Genomic DNA, 15,274 nt, shown 5'->3' with positions numbered 1-15,274 from the left:
TTTTTTTTTTTTTTTCTGCTTATGTGGTGCTGAGGAATTGAACCCAGGGCCTCAAGCATGCAAGGCAAGTGCTCTACCACTGAGCCACCTTCCCAGCCCCAGCATTTTTCTTTTTAATCCTAAACATTTCATTAATATTCAAGAACAGTATCAAAACACTCATCTACATCGTTTCTGTGTACTTTTTCCAAATTTACAGAGACAACAAAATTAGATAGGAACATAAAATCAGACTTCAACGGGCAGTAAAGTGGTCATATAAAGGCAGAATATGCTAGTAAATGCCCTGAAACATCCTTTATAAAGTCCTGTATGTTTTCCTTAAACAAATAAGAAAAAATTAAAAGGTACCTACTGATCACTATTCTCGTACATAACTTATGTGCTGTAGAAAGCATATATTCTCAATAAAAAGAAAAAACAATTAAAATAAGCATTTACAATAAAAAAATTGAAAATTCTCACTTATGCACCTTGCCTTGGAAAAGTTTTCAGTGTCATCTAATTATCTCAATTAATTATAGCAGTGCTTTTTGACCACTGTTCACAAGTAGAAAAAAAAATTAACATTTCTATGGCTTAGGAGGCTGCCTCTGGCCAGATGGGGGAAATACTGAGGTTCTAAAGCCCAGAAAGTCTCCCAAGTACTACAAAAGAGGAAGAAACAGTTGAATTTAAATTTTACTATTAGTGTTTTGACAATGTGTTGCAGAGAAACGTGCTCCAAAAACCCACCTTGTATACTCTTCTTGTAACTTGTTGGGGTCACTTACAAAAAATTTGACTCTAAAGTTCAAACTGTAAGGAGATCCTCCTAAAATTAATAAAAGTAGTTCTAATTAATTAGTTTATATTAGTCCTTTGTATTTAAAAGGCACATTTTAAAAACATCAAATAAATATGTATGCTCACTCTTTAGCTGCTTCCTTATTGGTTTGTTTGGATCCAGCCACTTCTGAAAAATAAAGACAGATTTCTATTTTCCCTGAATAACTAACATATCAGTTCTTATAAATCTGTTTTAAAGATTAGCACTAAAAACTGAATTTTGGAAACATCCTAGGTAGAAAGAAAACCCATTAAATTATAGACAATGATGTTCATGTCAATTATAACAAATTATGTGAGAACTTACTGAATGTATTTGTACCAGCTTTAAATATTTTTTTTATTTCTCATCAGTTATACAATGTGTACTAACCTCTACTTCAAAAGTAATAAGTAATTTCTGTAAATGTATTTTATCTGGCAAGTTTTACAAATTCTCTTCACTTTTCATTAAATAAAATGTTGAGCTTTACACATTCATGCAGACAAAATTTTAATCACAGGACTTGACAATTTACTTTTCAAGACATTTTTACAATTTCTACCTTATTCCTTAAAATTAAGTCCCTGGGATAATGTTTAGTTTGGGAGGTGAGGGAAAGGGCTGTTTGTGTGTGAGGATTTTAGGCAATCTCAGTACTTCTGAATGTCCATTAAGGCCTATTTCCAAAAAATTAAAACAGAATTTAGAAAATATTTCAATTATCAACATGTTTCAGTTTAAATTAACAAAACAAATGAGCTACTGAGTGTAGTGTTTTCAAAATACTATATAGTTGTGTATGTGTCACTGCTTATAAATCTAACTCCTACTGACCCACCCATATTTGAGTCCATGCAAAGTAAATTATATATATATATATATATATATATGAGGAGTGGGGTAGGGGTGGCAGTGCTGAGATCAAACTAGAGAGAGCCTAATGCATACTAGCCAAGTGCTCTACACTCCTAAGTCCCATTATATTTTACTGACTCATCTCCATTATCTGCACACCAATTCTACCTTTATACATATCCAGAATTTACCAGTTTTTCTCAATCTTTCTACTGGTCTAGGCTCTGGCCATAGATTGTTTTCTGTTCTCTCAATTTCTTTTCTAAGTAATCTCTTCATCTCTCCATCCAGAAGTGTAAGTGTGGTCTTTGAAAACATAAACTTGATGCCACTGTTTTGTTTAAAACCTTACAATTTCTCTGTACTGAGGTACAAAGGCTTGCCTTAAATGATCTCTTCTACTTCAAATTCCTAAGTTTTTTTTTTTTCAAATCCCTAAGTTTTAGCTATGTTGCTCCACAAAAATGGAGCATTGCTATAACATTCATAGTAAAAACATACTATTAATTAAAAAACAAAAAACTTAAAACCCTACACATCAGGAAGAAAAAAGACCTTTACACAATGGATAAGAATCAAAGTTCAAAGCTAAAGGAATTTAAGTAGTGTTTAAATAAATAACAAAAAAAAAATGTCTACCACCCTCCTTTCCTATCTTTTTTTTTTTTTTTTGTCAGTCATGGGGCTTGAACTCTGGCCCTGGGTGCTGTCCCTCAGCTCTTCAGCTCTAGGAAAGTGCTCTACCATTTGAGCCACAGTGTGCCACTTCCGGTTTTCTGGTGGTTTATTGGAGATAAGAGTCTCATGGATTTTCCTGCCCGGGCTGGCTTTGAACCACGATCCTCAGATCTCAGCCTCCTGAGTAGCTAGAATTACAGGCGTGAGCCACCAGCACCCCGGTTCCTTTCCTATGTTTTAGACATTACATACTTTCCTAGATCATTATCTTTCAATAGTAAATAGGTAAAGACCAAAAATTTTTTAAATCATATACCACAACACAATATGAGAAAAACAGGTACTTTTATTTGCAGCTTGAAAAAAGAGTGAAAACGGTATCTTCTCAATGGTGGACAACTTAGTAATATTCAACAATATGTAAAATGCTATTTCCACAGACCTAGCATTATTTTTATATGATATTTTTCATTTAGATGTATTTTACATATCATAAATTCACTACTGTCAGGTGTACTTTTCTGTTATTTATCATGTTGTTACAACTGCCGCCATTCTCCAACTCAAGAATATTACTTATAAACTCCCAAATAAGTCTTGTATCTATTATGCTCTTCCTTAGAGTCCTCCATAATTAGAAAGCAACTTTCTGTCTGTATAGATTTACTTATTTGGGACATTTAATATAAATAGATGGTCTTTTTGTTTCTTCTGTCACCCCATATGTTCTCAAAGTTCACTCAAATTAAGGTAGGTAACAACTCATTCTTTAAAAAAAATTCCTATTATGAATATCTGTGAAAATTATTTTTTCTATTGTGAACAAGTTTTTCTTTTATGCATGTTTTCAACTCTTTTGGGTGCATGTCAAGTTCATTTCACTGTTTGAAGAATTTCCAAAATTATTTCTACAATGTCCTTATTCCATAGTCCCTCCATTAATATGTAAGAGCTGTAATTTCTTTTCTTTTTTTCTTTTTTTGTGGGCCGTGGGGCTTGAACTCTGGGCCTGGGCGCTGTCCCTCAGCTCTTCAGCTCAAGGCGAGTGCTCTACCACTTGAGCTACAGCGCCACTTCCGGTTTTCTGGTGGTTTAAGGGAGATAGGAGTCTCACGGTCTCTCCTGCCCGGGCTGGCTTTGAACCATGATCCTCAGATCTCAGCCTCCTGAGTAGCTAGGATTACAGGCGTGAGCCACCAGCGCCCGGCTTCTTCTTTTTTTTTTTTTTAACAGTTCTAATTTCTTTACAACTCATCAATATGATTTTCTATTTTTTTTTGGTGCCAGTCCTGGGACTTAAAGTCTTGGAATTTCTCACTAGAACTCATTCACTGCTTCATGAAAGCAAGCATTAAAATTTCCATCTTTGTTCTTTTGTATGTGGACACTTAGATTATATAATCACCAATGGGCAGATTATACTTCCGTCAAGAATTGTTGTACCAACTGGATTATTGTGCTGTCTCCTAGAATAGACTGTCTATGATGCAAAATATATGAATTTAAAGTGTATTTTGCCAGGAAATACTAATATATTAACATTAATAAGTGATATTACTTCACTATTAACTATGAATTCATGTAGGAATTTGTACTTTACAAGGATGTTTCTACTCTTCTCAAAATGAATTTCTAACTCTACTGAGTGAATATTATATAATACTATTTCATATGGACAGTTAATTCTTGTATTTGTCAAAATGTAGTGATCAAACACCCTATGTGGCCTCAATTTCTAGAAAAGTTCCATCTGAAAAGATTATGAACTTGTCTGATGTAACTTGGTATTTATTATGTTACTATGCAAAAGCATTAGTTTTCTGTAATATCTATGCTATCCTGATTAGTGAGCTTTTAAAAAAAACTGTAACAATATTTTAATTTCCAAAACTGTTCATTGTTTCTTTGCATCAATGCAATATCATTTATAATCATGCCAGTGAAAACTAGTCCTTTTTGGTTGTATATTAGTATTTACTGAGTACTTTGCTAATATTCCAAACCCCCTTCTATGTAGTTTACATGTAAAAGTTACTTTGTTTCATTATTATGTGGTACTGCTTAAAACCAGTACCTTGTGATTGCTAAGCAGGTGCTCTATCATGTGAGCCATGCTTCCAGCCCTCTTCTCATTATTAATGCCAAGATTGGATTTCTACCTTACTAGGCTGCTCTCTCCTCAATGTAAAATACTTACAATGCTTACTGCTTTCCACAGATCAATAAGTGGAATCTTAGACTGACCATGCTTGCTGCTTCTGTATCAGTATATCTCCCAAACATCACCATCAGTCTCAACAAGTTTTTCCCCTGGTAAGCACTGAATATGGCAAAACTTGGGAACCACTCTATCACTACATTTTTCAGTATCTCAATATTATGTAAAAAGTGAGGATGTACTTACAGTTAATACATCTAAATTGGATCATGAAAATACTTAGAACATTGTGACAGTTTGTCATCTAAGAAACATTTATATCTTCATATTTTAAACCCCCCATCCTCACTGGCATTTGTTGTTTGCTTTTTTGGTGGCTGCCATTTGGACTGGGGTTAAGATAAGACTCAGAGTAGTTTTTACTGAAGTTTCCTTTTGCTAAAGATACGAACATTTCTTCATGTATCTATTAGTCATTTGTATTTTTCCTTCTAAGAACTGTTCAGTTCACTTACCAATTTACTAATTGGATTATTTGTTCTCTGTTTAATTTTTTGAGCTTTTTTATATTTTGGATATTAATCCATTCTATGAGTCACTTTCTGGTTCTGGTAGTTAGTTAAATTAACATAGTCCATTTGTCAATTCTCACTCCCATCCTCTGGGCATCTGGAGTGCTATTCAGAAAAAAATACATACTTGTATCTCTAACTTCCAGGGTTTTCCCTACATTTCCTGCAGTAGATTTAGTTTCGTCTTACTTTGAGCTCTTTGACCCAATTGAAGTTCATTTTTTAATACAATGAGAGGTACAGATCCAGTTTCAGTCTACTGCAAGTAGACAACCTGTTTTCCCTGCACCATTTATTGAAGCTGTCCTTTCTCTGTTGCATGAATGCAATGTTTGATTCAAGAATTCCATTCATTTACATTTAAATGACCGATTGGGTAGTATATTCTTTGTATAACAGGGTTTTGTTTTGTTTTTGTCTGTCATTTCCTCTATTACTTTGTGTTTGTTTAGTGGTAATTTTTTTCCTTTTGTATATAGTCTGTAGCAATTATCTTTTTTTTGGGGGGGGGGTCCAGTCGTGAGGCCTGAATTCTGGGCCTGGGCGCTGTCCCTCAGCTCTTCAGCTCAAGGCTAGCACTCTACCACCTGAGCCACAGCACCACTTCTGGATTTTTTTTTTCTTTTTGCTTATATGGTGCTGAGGAACCCAACCCAGGGCCTCATACATGCAAGGCAAGCGCTCTACCACTGAGCCACCTTCCCAGCCCCCAGCAATTATCTTTCTATATCTATAGCTATACCTTTCTATATCTATAGCTATATGGCATGTGCAAATTTTGACAATCTACATTTAATTGACATCACCTTTAATTACACATAAAACTACTCCTTTGCCAAGTGTAGTTGCTCATGCCTGTCATCCCAGCTACATAGGAAGCTGAGATGGGGAGGATCAAGGACACAGGCCACTAGCTATCCCTTCCTTGTCCCATGCAAAAAGTTTGAGATTCCATCTCAACAGAGACAAATGGATGTGGTGGTATGTGCCTGTCATCTCTTCTACAGAGAGAAGTGAATTTTGTTTTGTTTTGTTTTTTTGGTCAATCCTGGGGCTTGAACTCAGGACCTGGGTGCTGTCCTCAAACTCTTTTGTTCAAGGCTAGCATTCTACTACTTTGAGCTACAGTTTCACTTCTGGTTTTCTGGTGGTTAATTGGAGATAAAAGTCTCATGGACTTTCCTGCCAGGCAGGAAGAGTTTTAAATAGGAGTTTTGTTGCAGTTCTGGTAAAAGGGATGGAACAAAAAAGGCAGGAGGAAGAGCTCATGCAGTAGAGGGCATGCTTAGCAAAGGTAAAGTACCACTTGAAAGTTGGTCATTGGCTTGGGGTGTGGCTTAAGTGGAAGAGCATTTGCCTAGCAAGTATAAGACCCTGGGTTCAAATCTTAGTACCAAAACACAAACAAACAAACAAAAAAACTAAAATAAAAAGGCCATAAACTAGCCAGGCACCGGTGGCTCACGCCTGTAATCCTAGCTAATAAGGAGGCTGAGATCTGAGGATCAGGTTCAAAGCCAGCCCAGGCAGGAAAGTCCATGAGACTCTTATCTCCAATAAACTACCAGAAAACTGCAAGTAGCACTGTGGCTCAAGTGGTAGAGTGCTTACATTGAGCTGAAGAGCTGAGAGACAGTGCCTAGGCCCAGAGTTCAAGTCCCATGACAGACCAAAAAAAAAAAAGAGCCATAAACTATCTTTCCATAGCCCCTCCCACAACCCTATATGTAAATGTTCAAAGTGACAGTTACATATTACATACCCTTAAACATAGGTTTTATAATTATTATTTTCTTTGCACTTTTTTTTTTTTTGGTCAGTCTTGGGTCCTGAATTCAACCTGGGCGCTATCCCTCAGCTCTTCAGCTTAAAGCTAGCACTCTACCACTTGAGCCACAGCACCACTTCTGGCTTTTTCTGCTCATGTGGTACTGAGGAATGGAACCCAGGGCCTCATGCATGCAAGGCAAGCACTCTACCATTCAGCCACCTTCCAAGCCCTCTTTACACGTTTTTGAATACCATGGGAAATAAAAAATGAAGTTACAAACTGAAATCATGATGATACTTTTATAACTGTTCATGTATTTACTTTGTGGGATAGCTCAGTATTTTTTATGGCTCTGGATCTACTGTCTAGGGTCTTTTCATTCCAACTTGAAAGGTTTACCTCTAGCATTTGTTTTAAAGCAGGTCTATTGGTAATGAACTCCCTCAGGTTCTACCTGAGATATCTTAATTCTCCTTTATGAAGTTTTCTGTGAGATGGGCTCTGGCTATGTAGCTCAGACTAGCTTTGAACTGCCTCCAGCCTCCTGAATGCTGGTATTAAAAGCCTGCACTGTTAACACCTGACAATGTTCTCGTTTTTGAAGAATAGTTTTGCTGGATACAGAATTTTCAGCTTTTTTTTTCTTTTAGCATTTTAATCTATCATCACATTGCTTCTGAAAGGTTCCTATTTTATTAAGGATCCATGGTATGTGTTAAGACACTGCTCTTGCTGCTTTCAAGTTTGTCTCATTTCTCAACTTTTAAAAAATCCTGTTTGAAGCTTGGTGAGCTCCTGTATTTGTATAAATATATTTTTCTTCAAATTTTGGGAGCTTTCGACCATTGTTTCCTCAAATCGCTCTCCCCCTTTCTTCTCAATTACTTCTGTTGGGGTTTCCTCTAGTTTGATCCCCCTCTCTCCAATCCTTGTCAAGGTTCAATCTTCTAAGAAATCTTCTAAATGTCAGGTAACTAATGGCATTCATTTTTATGTGTGTCTGTGTGTATACAGGGTATGACACTGGAAAGTAACCCAAAGCATGTAGAAACAAATTCTATTCTTGAAAAACCTCAATAGATGGGATTTTCACATTACCAGTTTTTTGCCTGAAAGAAAACTCAAATATAAGCTTAGGACAGCCTTACTAGCTGTCTAGCTTACTAGCTTACTAGACAGGACTTCAGGATTCACAAAATATTCAGAGTGAAAAACCAGCACATACAAGCTATCTCAATTCTAGCTGACAAACTATGTATGTACATGAAGATATAAGAGACTCATAAAAAAGGAGCAGTTGGAACTTTAAACAAAAGGATACTGCTCTTTCAAAAGACTGTGGACAGAGCTAAATTACATGCATATATTTTCAATGTACAGTCTAAGTCATAAGAAATGTATAAGCCAGGTAACTATCACATCACGAATAAGACATTTCTCTCACCCTAAAATGTCTTGTGTTCATTTGCAATGTTTTCAATCTCCAGACAACAGATTTACCCAAACTTCTGATATTATTTGTCGTTTCCTTGTTCTACTATATAGATACATTTCAAGTTTTCTTCATTACCTTGCTAATGGACATAAAAGTTAATTCATGTTTGGAGTATTACAGAAAAAGCTACCTTGAACATTTATGTACAAGGTTTTATATGACAAGTTCTCATTTCATTTGGTTAAGTATCTTCAAAAATGTTATTTCTGCATGGCATATTAACATTGTATTTAATTTTACAAGCAATTGCCAAACTATTTTCCAAAGTGGCTTATCTTTTTAAATTCGTACAAACATTTTGGGGGGAAGGAAATAGGATCTTGCTACTGTTGCTCAGGCTGGCCTCAAACTTGTTATGCATAGCCCAGGCTATCCCTGAACTCACAAATCTCCTGCTTCAGCCTTCCAAGTGATGAGATTACAAGTGCATACCACCTGTTACAAAGATGCTGCTCCATTGCCAATATTGATATTGAAAGAATTTTTCATTTTAACCATTCTAGTGAATGTGTATTGATTTTTCCTTGTGGTTCTACTTTATATTTCACAGATGCATTGTCAGGATGTTTAGCAGACATCCTTTTTCAGAGAAAAGGTTCCTTTTGGTTGATGTTTTCATTGTGAGTAGATGTTGAATTTTATTCTATGTAAATTATGCTTCAATTACATTGACTTAAAAAAGAAAACAAAAACAAAAAGCACCCCTAACCTAATGGCATACCTAATGGTGAACCATAGTTCTAATAACTTTATCTCCTAATTACCTTTAGCACATACTTTTCCCTATTTCCTACAAGCAAACATTATTTTTTATAGCAACTGCATTATTCCAACCATCTTCCAATTGTCTTTAATTTTCAATTTTATTAGTCACAGACTACATTAAAATCAGATATATGTAAAATAAAAATTTCATGTTTGTTGAATAAATTATGTCCTATGTAAGTATATATAATTTTATTATGGATTAAAAAGCACTTCATGATCTCATATGTTGCTCAAATGCTATCTTTTATGCCTCTATTGCTCTATCTTCCAGCCAAAGTAAAATTTTACTTCACTTTTACTTTTGTTCTTTTGGTGGTACTGGGGTTTGAACTCTGATCCTGGCACTTGTTAGACAAATGCTCTACCACTGGAGCCATTGAAACCATGAAAGCCTTAGACTATAATCCTACGTATGCCTACATCATAGTTGAGATTGTAGATGTAAACCACAATACCCAGCATATTTGCTGAATGGAAGCTTACTAACTTTTGGCCGAAGATGGCCTACAACCATGATCCTTCTAATTTCCACATCCAAAGTTACTGAGACTACAAGTGTAAACAACTTTACTTAGTAACCATTTTAATTCCTCAAATAGAACATTTCTGTCTCTTGCACCTGCTGCTGTTTCGTTTTTTTACTTTTTTTTTTTGGGGGGGGGGGTCAGTAGTGGGGCCTGAACTCTGGGCCTGGACACTGTCCATTAGCTCTTCAGCTCAAGGCCAGTGCTCTACCACTTGAGCCACAGCACCACTGCTGGCTTTATTTTTTCTGCTTATGTGGCGCTGAGGAATTGAACCCAGGACCTCATGCATGCAACGCAAGCACTCTACCACTGAGCCACCTTCCCAGCCTCGCTGCTATTTCTTTCTAAAGCACTTCTCTACATCTCAGATTCCTTTGTAATAGCCTGTCATAGTCTGGAGAATGAAAATTGACACCCTTCCCCCTAACAATGAGTTTAAGAAGCAAAAAGAGCTGTGGGCATAGCTTACCAGATAGCATGCTTCCTAACATCTAAGAACAAAAACCGTAACACAACAAAATGAAACAACAATTATACCAAAAGCCAAAGCTATGATAAATCAAAACATTGAGAAATTTCAGAAAGTCAAAGCTTTGCTCTAAGTAATTTTGATTGTTGCACTAGAATTCCTTACTGTAGAAGACTTTAAAGAAAAATATACCCATGATTCTATATTTGCTATGCATGAAACAGAAACATGAAGCTACATGCTTTATTAGTTTCTTAATTATAAGTGCAATGAAATTAATTTCAAAGTCTATATGTCAAGTAAATTATTAGCTCTAGTCTTGTTTTCTTTTTTGGATCTGGTCTTGGGCCTGGGCGTTGTCCCTCAGCTCTTCAGCTCAAGGCTAGCACTCTACCACTTGAGCCACAGCACCACTTCCGGCTTTTTTCCTTTTTGCTTATGTGGTGCTGGGGAATTGAACCTAGGGCTTCATGCATGCAAGGCAAGCACTCTACCACTGAGCCACCTTCCAAGCCTTAGCTCTAGTCTTATAAACGAATGTATATGTGATATATAAAATATGTGCACCAATTATTCATACCTTACCATATTATATTTACGTCTTACAGGAGATTTATTCCTAGGCCCAAACATCCAATTGTTAATCTACCTTTAATTCAAAGTTTTAAAATCTTTTTTCTTAGGCTGGGAAGTTGGCTCAGTGGTAGAGCGCTTGCCTTGCATGCCTGAGGCCCTGGGTTCAATTCCTCAGCACCACATAAGCAAAAAAGAAAAAAAGCCAGAAGCGCCGGGCGCTGGTGGCTCACGCCTGTAATCCTAGCTACTCAGAAGGCTGAGATCTGAGGATCGAGGTTCAAAGCCAGCCCGGGCAGGAAAGACCGTGAGACTCCTATCTCCAATAAACCACCAGAAAACAGGAAGTGGCGCTGTAGCTCAAGTGGTAGAGCTCTAGGCTTGAGCTGAAGAGCTGAGGGACAGCGCCCAGGCCCAGAGTTCAGAGCCCACAACCAGACCCAAAAAAAAAAAACAAACTTTTTTCTGAAAAATTTTTAAATCTTAAAGCTCATTATGAGTATCAGCGAAGATTCTAAGAGTATGCTACCAATGCCTGGCCATGGTATGTATTTTTTCTTTTTGGTCTTTTTTATTTTAATTTGAAAACTGTTGTTATAAAGGTGATGTACAGAGGAAATACAGTTACATACATTGGGTATACATGGTATAGTTCTTCAGAGTACGTTAAAATGTTAAATTGTCAAACATTTCTATTATGTTATCATCTATTTCTTTTTTTTTTTTTTTGGTCCGCGTGGGGCCTGAACTCTGGGCCTGGGCGCTGTCCCGCAGCTCTTCAGCTCAAGGCTAGCGCTCTACCACTTGAGCCACAGAGCCACCTCCAGCTTTTTTCTTTTTGCTTACGTGGTGCTGAGGAATCGAACCCAGGGCCTCAGGCATGCAAGGCAAGCGCTCTACCACTGAGCCACCTTCCCAGCCCATTATCATCTATTTCTATGATCTGATATTCTCAAGCAAAAGAACCATGACTGTGAATCTAAAGAATAAGTAAAAACTTAGAATGAAGTGAGGTTAGAAACTCTTAAAAGATTTCTCTCTTTAGATTAAGAGGCATGAATTAAACTTAATTTTCAGTTGTCTGATACTGATAATTAAACTGGTACTAGATTCTAGGGGCTGACATAATTATGAATATCTAACGTTAGTAACTTGGATTGAAACATCAAACATCTAATTTTTCAGATAAAATTTTTAACTACTGGGGCTCGGAAGGTGGCTCAGTGGTAGAGTGCTTCCCTTGCATGCATGAGGCCCTGGGTTCGATTCCTCATCGCCATATAAGCAGAAAAGGCCAGAAGTGGCACTGTGGCTGAAGTGGTAGAGTGATCGCCTTGAGCTGAAGAGCTGAGGGACAGCACCCACACTCAGAGTTCAGGCGCCACGACTGACAAAAAAACAAAAAAAACAAAAAAAATCCACCACTCTTAAATCATGAACATTATATATAAGGAAGGAAATTATATTATAGACAGAAAAACTAAAATGAAAACAAAAGAAATAGCTTACACTTACTGGATTATCTGTAGAATCATCAGCCAACTGTAATCCAAAATAGTCTCGTTCAGTCAAATCAAGATGCTTGAAGACTATATCCAACAGAACTTGCCCCTGATCGTGTTTCTGGAAGAAAAATTAATCTATTTTGAGCCACACGCTTTATGTATATTTTTTAATCTGCTCAATTTTTTTTTGCCCTCTTTTATTGAAACTATAATTGCAGTTTTATACCAATGACTTAGCTGAGAGTAAAGACTTCACACGTGACCGAATCTTTGTTTTTTGCTTATTTGTTTTACTACGATAGGGGTTTGAATTCAGGCTCCTACATTCACTTGGCTTTCTTGCTCTGTTGGTACTTTTATTCCTTGAACCACACTTCCAGCCTGCATTTTGCTGGTAATTTTAGAAATGAAGCCTCTTTGACTTTTCTCTCTGGACTAGCTTTGAATTGTGATCCTTTGATCTCAGCGTTGATCTCAGCTTGTGAGTAACTGGGATTTCAGGTATGAGTCATCATTGCCTGGCATTGATATAATATTTTTTAAAGTAAACTGGCCAAAAAATACATAATATACGTGAAGATATAAAAAAAAACCTTTGATTGAAAATACTTCCTACTTTCAGGGTATCATGGTATTTTGGTTATTTCATATTGTTGACATAATAACTTCTGTATACATCCGTATCATCTCATAGGCTTTTTATTCATACTTGGACTAAATACAACTGGAAATATAATTTTCCGTAAATCAATGCCACCAACAGGGAACTAAAAATCTAAAAAAAAAAATTTGCAGCAAATCTGAAAAAGGCCTAATATTTTTATTACAAAAGTACTTAGGGAACTTTTTAATGTTTTTTTTTTTTTTTGGAGTCTGGTCATGGGGCCTGAACTCTGGGTGCTGTCCCTCAGCTCTTCAGCTCAAGGCTAGCGCTCTACCCCTTGAGCCACAGCGCCACTTCCGGTTTTTTTCTTTTTTGCTTATGTGGTGCTGAGGAATTGAACCCAGGGCCTCAAGCATGCAAGGCAAGCGCTCTACCACTGAGCCACCTTCCCAGCCCCATCATTTATTATCCCCTTGTTTTAGTAACAGTACCTATAACTTAACAAATTTCATAACTTTGAAATGTACAAAACATGATATAATTTGATAATTTCCTAAAAAGGAAAACACAGAGAAACAATGAATATGTTCATCAATAATAAATGAAAATGGGAAAATAGGAAATGTCATGAGTAAATCATAAAAATAAAATACAATGATTAAGATTTAGGGCTGGGAAGGTGGCTCAGTGGTAGAGCACTTACCTTGCATGCCTGAGGCCCTGGGTTCAATTCCTCAGCACCACATAAGCAAAAAGAAAAAAGTCGGAAGTGGTGCTGTGGTAGAGCGCTAGCCTTGAGCTGAAGAGCTGAGGGACAGCGCCCAGGCCCAGAGTTCAGGCCCCACAAACTGGACCCAAAAAAAAAAAAAACCCAAAAAGATTTAAAAATACTTATTACTACTAACACTATATGTAGGTAGATAAAATAAGTGATAACAATGTTGGGCATGGGGTGGGAAGGTGGCTCAGTGGTAGAATGCTTGCCTTGCATGCATGTTGGGCATGATGTCTTAGGAGGTGGATGCAGGAGGATTGTGAGTTCAATACCAGACTAAGCAAAGTTAATGAGACCCTATCTCAAGAGAGCTCAAGTGATAGAGCCCTCACCCTGAGTCCAATCTCCATTACTACAAATACAGAAACTAATGTAGGGAGATAACATAATACTGATCATTTCTGGCATTCCCCCATTGTTGGGGGAAATAGCTATATAAATCAATGTTTATTGCACTATTATTTAAACAAATATTAGAAAAGTAAATAGCAAAACAGTAAATAGTGAAATATTATTACCAGTTTTCTTCTCATTGACTGTAATATCTTGGTGGCTTCCAGCTACAGCCAGATTCCAACATTATGGACACATATGTTTTTGTTCCAGTCGTGGGGCCTGAACTCTGGGCCTACATGCTGTCCCTCAGCTCTTCAGCTCAAGGCTAGCACTCTACTACTTGAGCCACAGCACCAGTTCCGGCTTTTTTTTTTTCTGCTTATGTGTTGCTGAGGAATCGAACCCAGAGCCTCATGCATGTAAGGCCAGCGCTCTACCACTGAGTCAACTTCCCAGCCCAGGACACATACGTTTTATAATATGAAAAGTATAGAGATACAACAGAGTCCAGAACTAGCAATTTTAGCAAATGAGACATAATAAAGAACAAAGTATCCTTCCTTCTTTCAATCTTGCATTCCAGTACTATTTGTCTTGGATTTTGGCAAAATTAGCTTATCAATTCCATATATGACAATGTTCAGAGTTTCCCATCATTTCTTATTGACCAGAACTGGATCAAATGACTATTTGAGGGCTGGGAAGGTGGCTCAGTGGTAGAGTGCTTGCCTTGCATGCCTGAGGCCCTGGGTTCGATTCCTCAGCACCACATAAGCAAAAAGAAAAAAGCCAGAAGTGGCGTTGTAGCTCAAGTGGTAGAGCACTAGCCTTGAGCTGAAGAGCTGAGGGACAGCGCCCTAGCCCAGAGTTCAGGCCCCACGACTGGACCCAAAAAAAAAAAAAAAAGACTATTTGACAGATAAAGGGAAGTGCATGCTTCCAACAGTGCTTCTCAATGTGACTGTCTGTGTGCCTACCTGTAAATATTTTTTTTACACTGATACAACTTACCTCTCCCACCTTCTCTCACACTGACTAAACTGAAGAGACCTAACATTGCTTTTATAAAACTACTGAGATGTGTTTAATATATGCTCACATGAATGAGACCAGAATATTGTATTATTATATTGTATTGTGTTATTAGGTGATTGATATGTTCCCATTGGGGAAAACAGGGTGAAGGATACATACACAGTCTCCTTCTGTACCATTTCTTAAACTACATTTGACTCAAATATTATCTAAAAACAATTGAAAAATAAAACAAAAAATGTTAAGAGCTTCTAAACTATTACATTCTATAGCAGGGCTTTGGATGTAGCCCTGATATGTCAATATTTTAAAATTTCCTGTTTTGATTCTTTTCAAGTCTCA

The 15,274-nt window shown here is 36.9% G+C and overlaps 1 protein-coding gene across 1 annotated transcript in view; it reads right to left on the bottom strand.

Annotated features, from left to right (window-relative positions):
- Ptpn4 (protein tyrosine phosphatase, non-receptor type 4 (megakaryocyte)) overlaps positions 1 to 15,274 on the bottom strand; it is a 139,556-nt gene that overhangs the window by 70,467 nt on the left and 53,815 nt on the right. Inside the window, exons 3-5 of the mRNA XM_013020668.1 lie at positions 12,193 to 12,300; positions 913 to 955; positions 736 to 814 (exon numbers count right to left, since the gene is read on the bottom strand). Of these exons, the coding sequence (XP_012876122.1) occupies positions 736 to 814; positions 913 to 955; positions 12,193 to 12,300 (230 nt within the window). The remainder of the gene's footprint in view (positions 1 to 735; positions 815 to 912; positions 956 to 12,192; positions 12,301 to 15,274) is intronic.

Source organism: Dipodomys ordii, unplaced genomic scaffold, assembly GCF_000151885.1.
Source record: "Dipodomys ordii isolate 6190 unplaced genomic scaffold, Dord_2.0 Scaffold52, whole genome shotgun sequence".
NCBI classification, from domain to species: Eukaryota; Metazoa; Chordata; class Mammalia; order Rodentia; family Heteromyidae; genus Dipodomys; species Dipodomys ordii.
The sequence above is the reverse complement of the archived record's forward strand: the minus strand, read 5'-3'. Positions and strand labels throughout refer to the sequence as shown.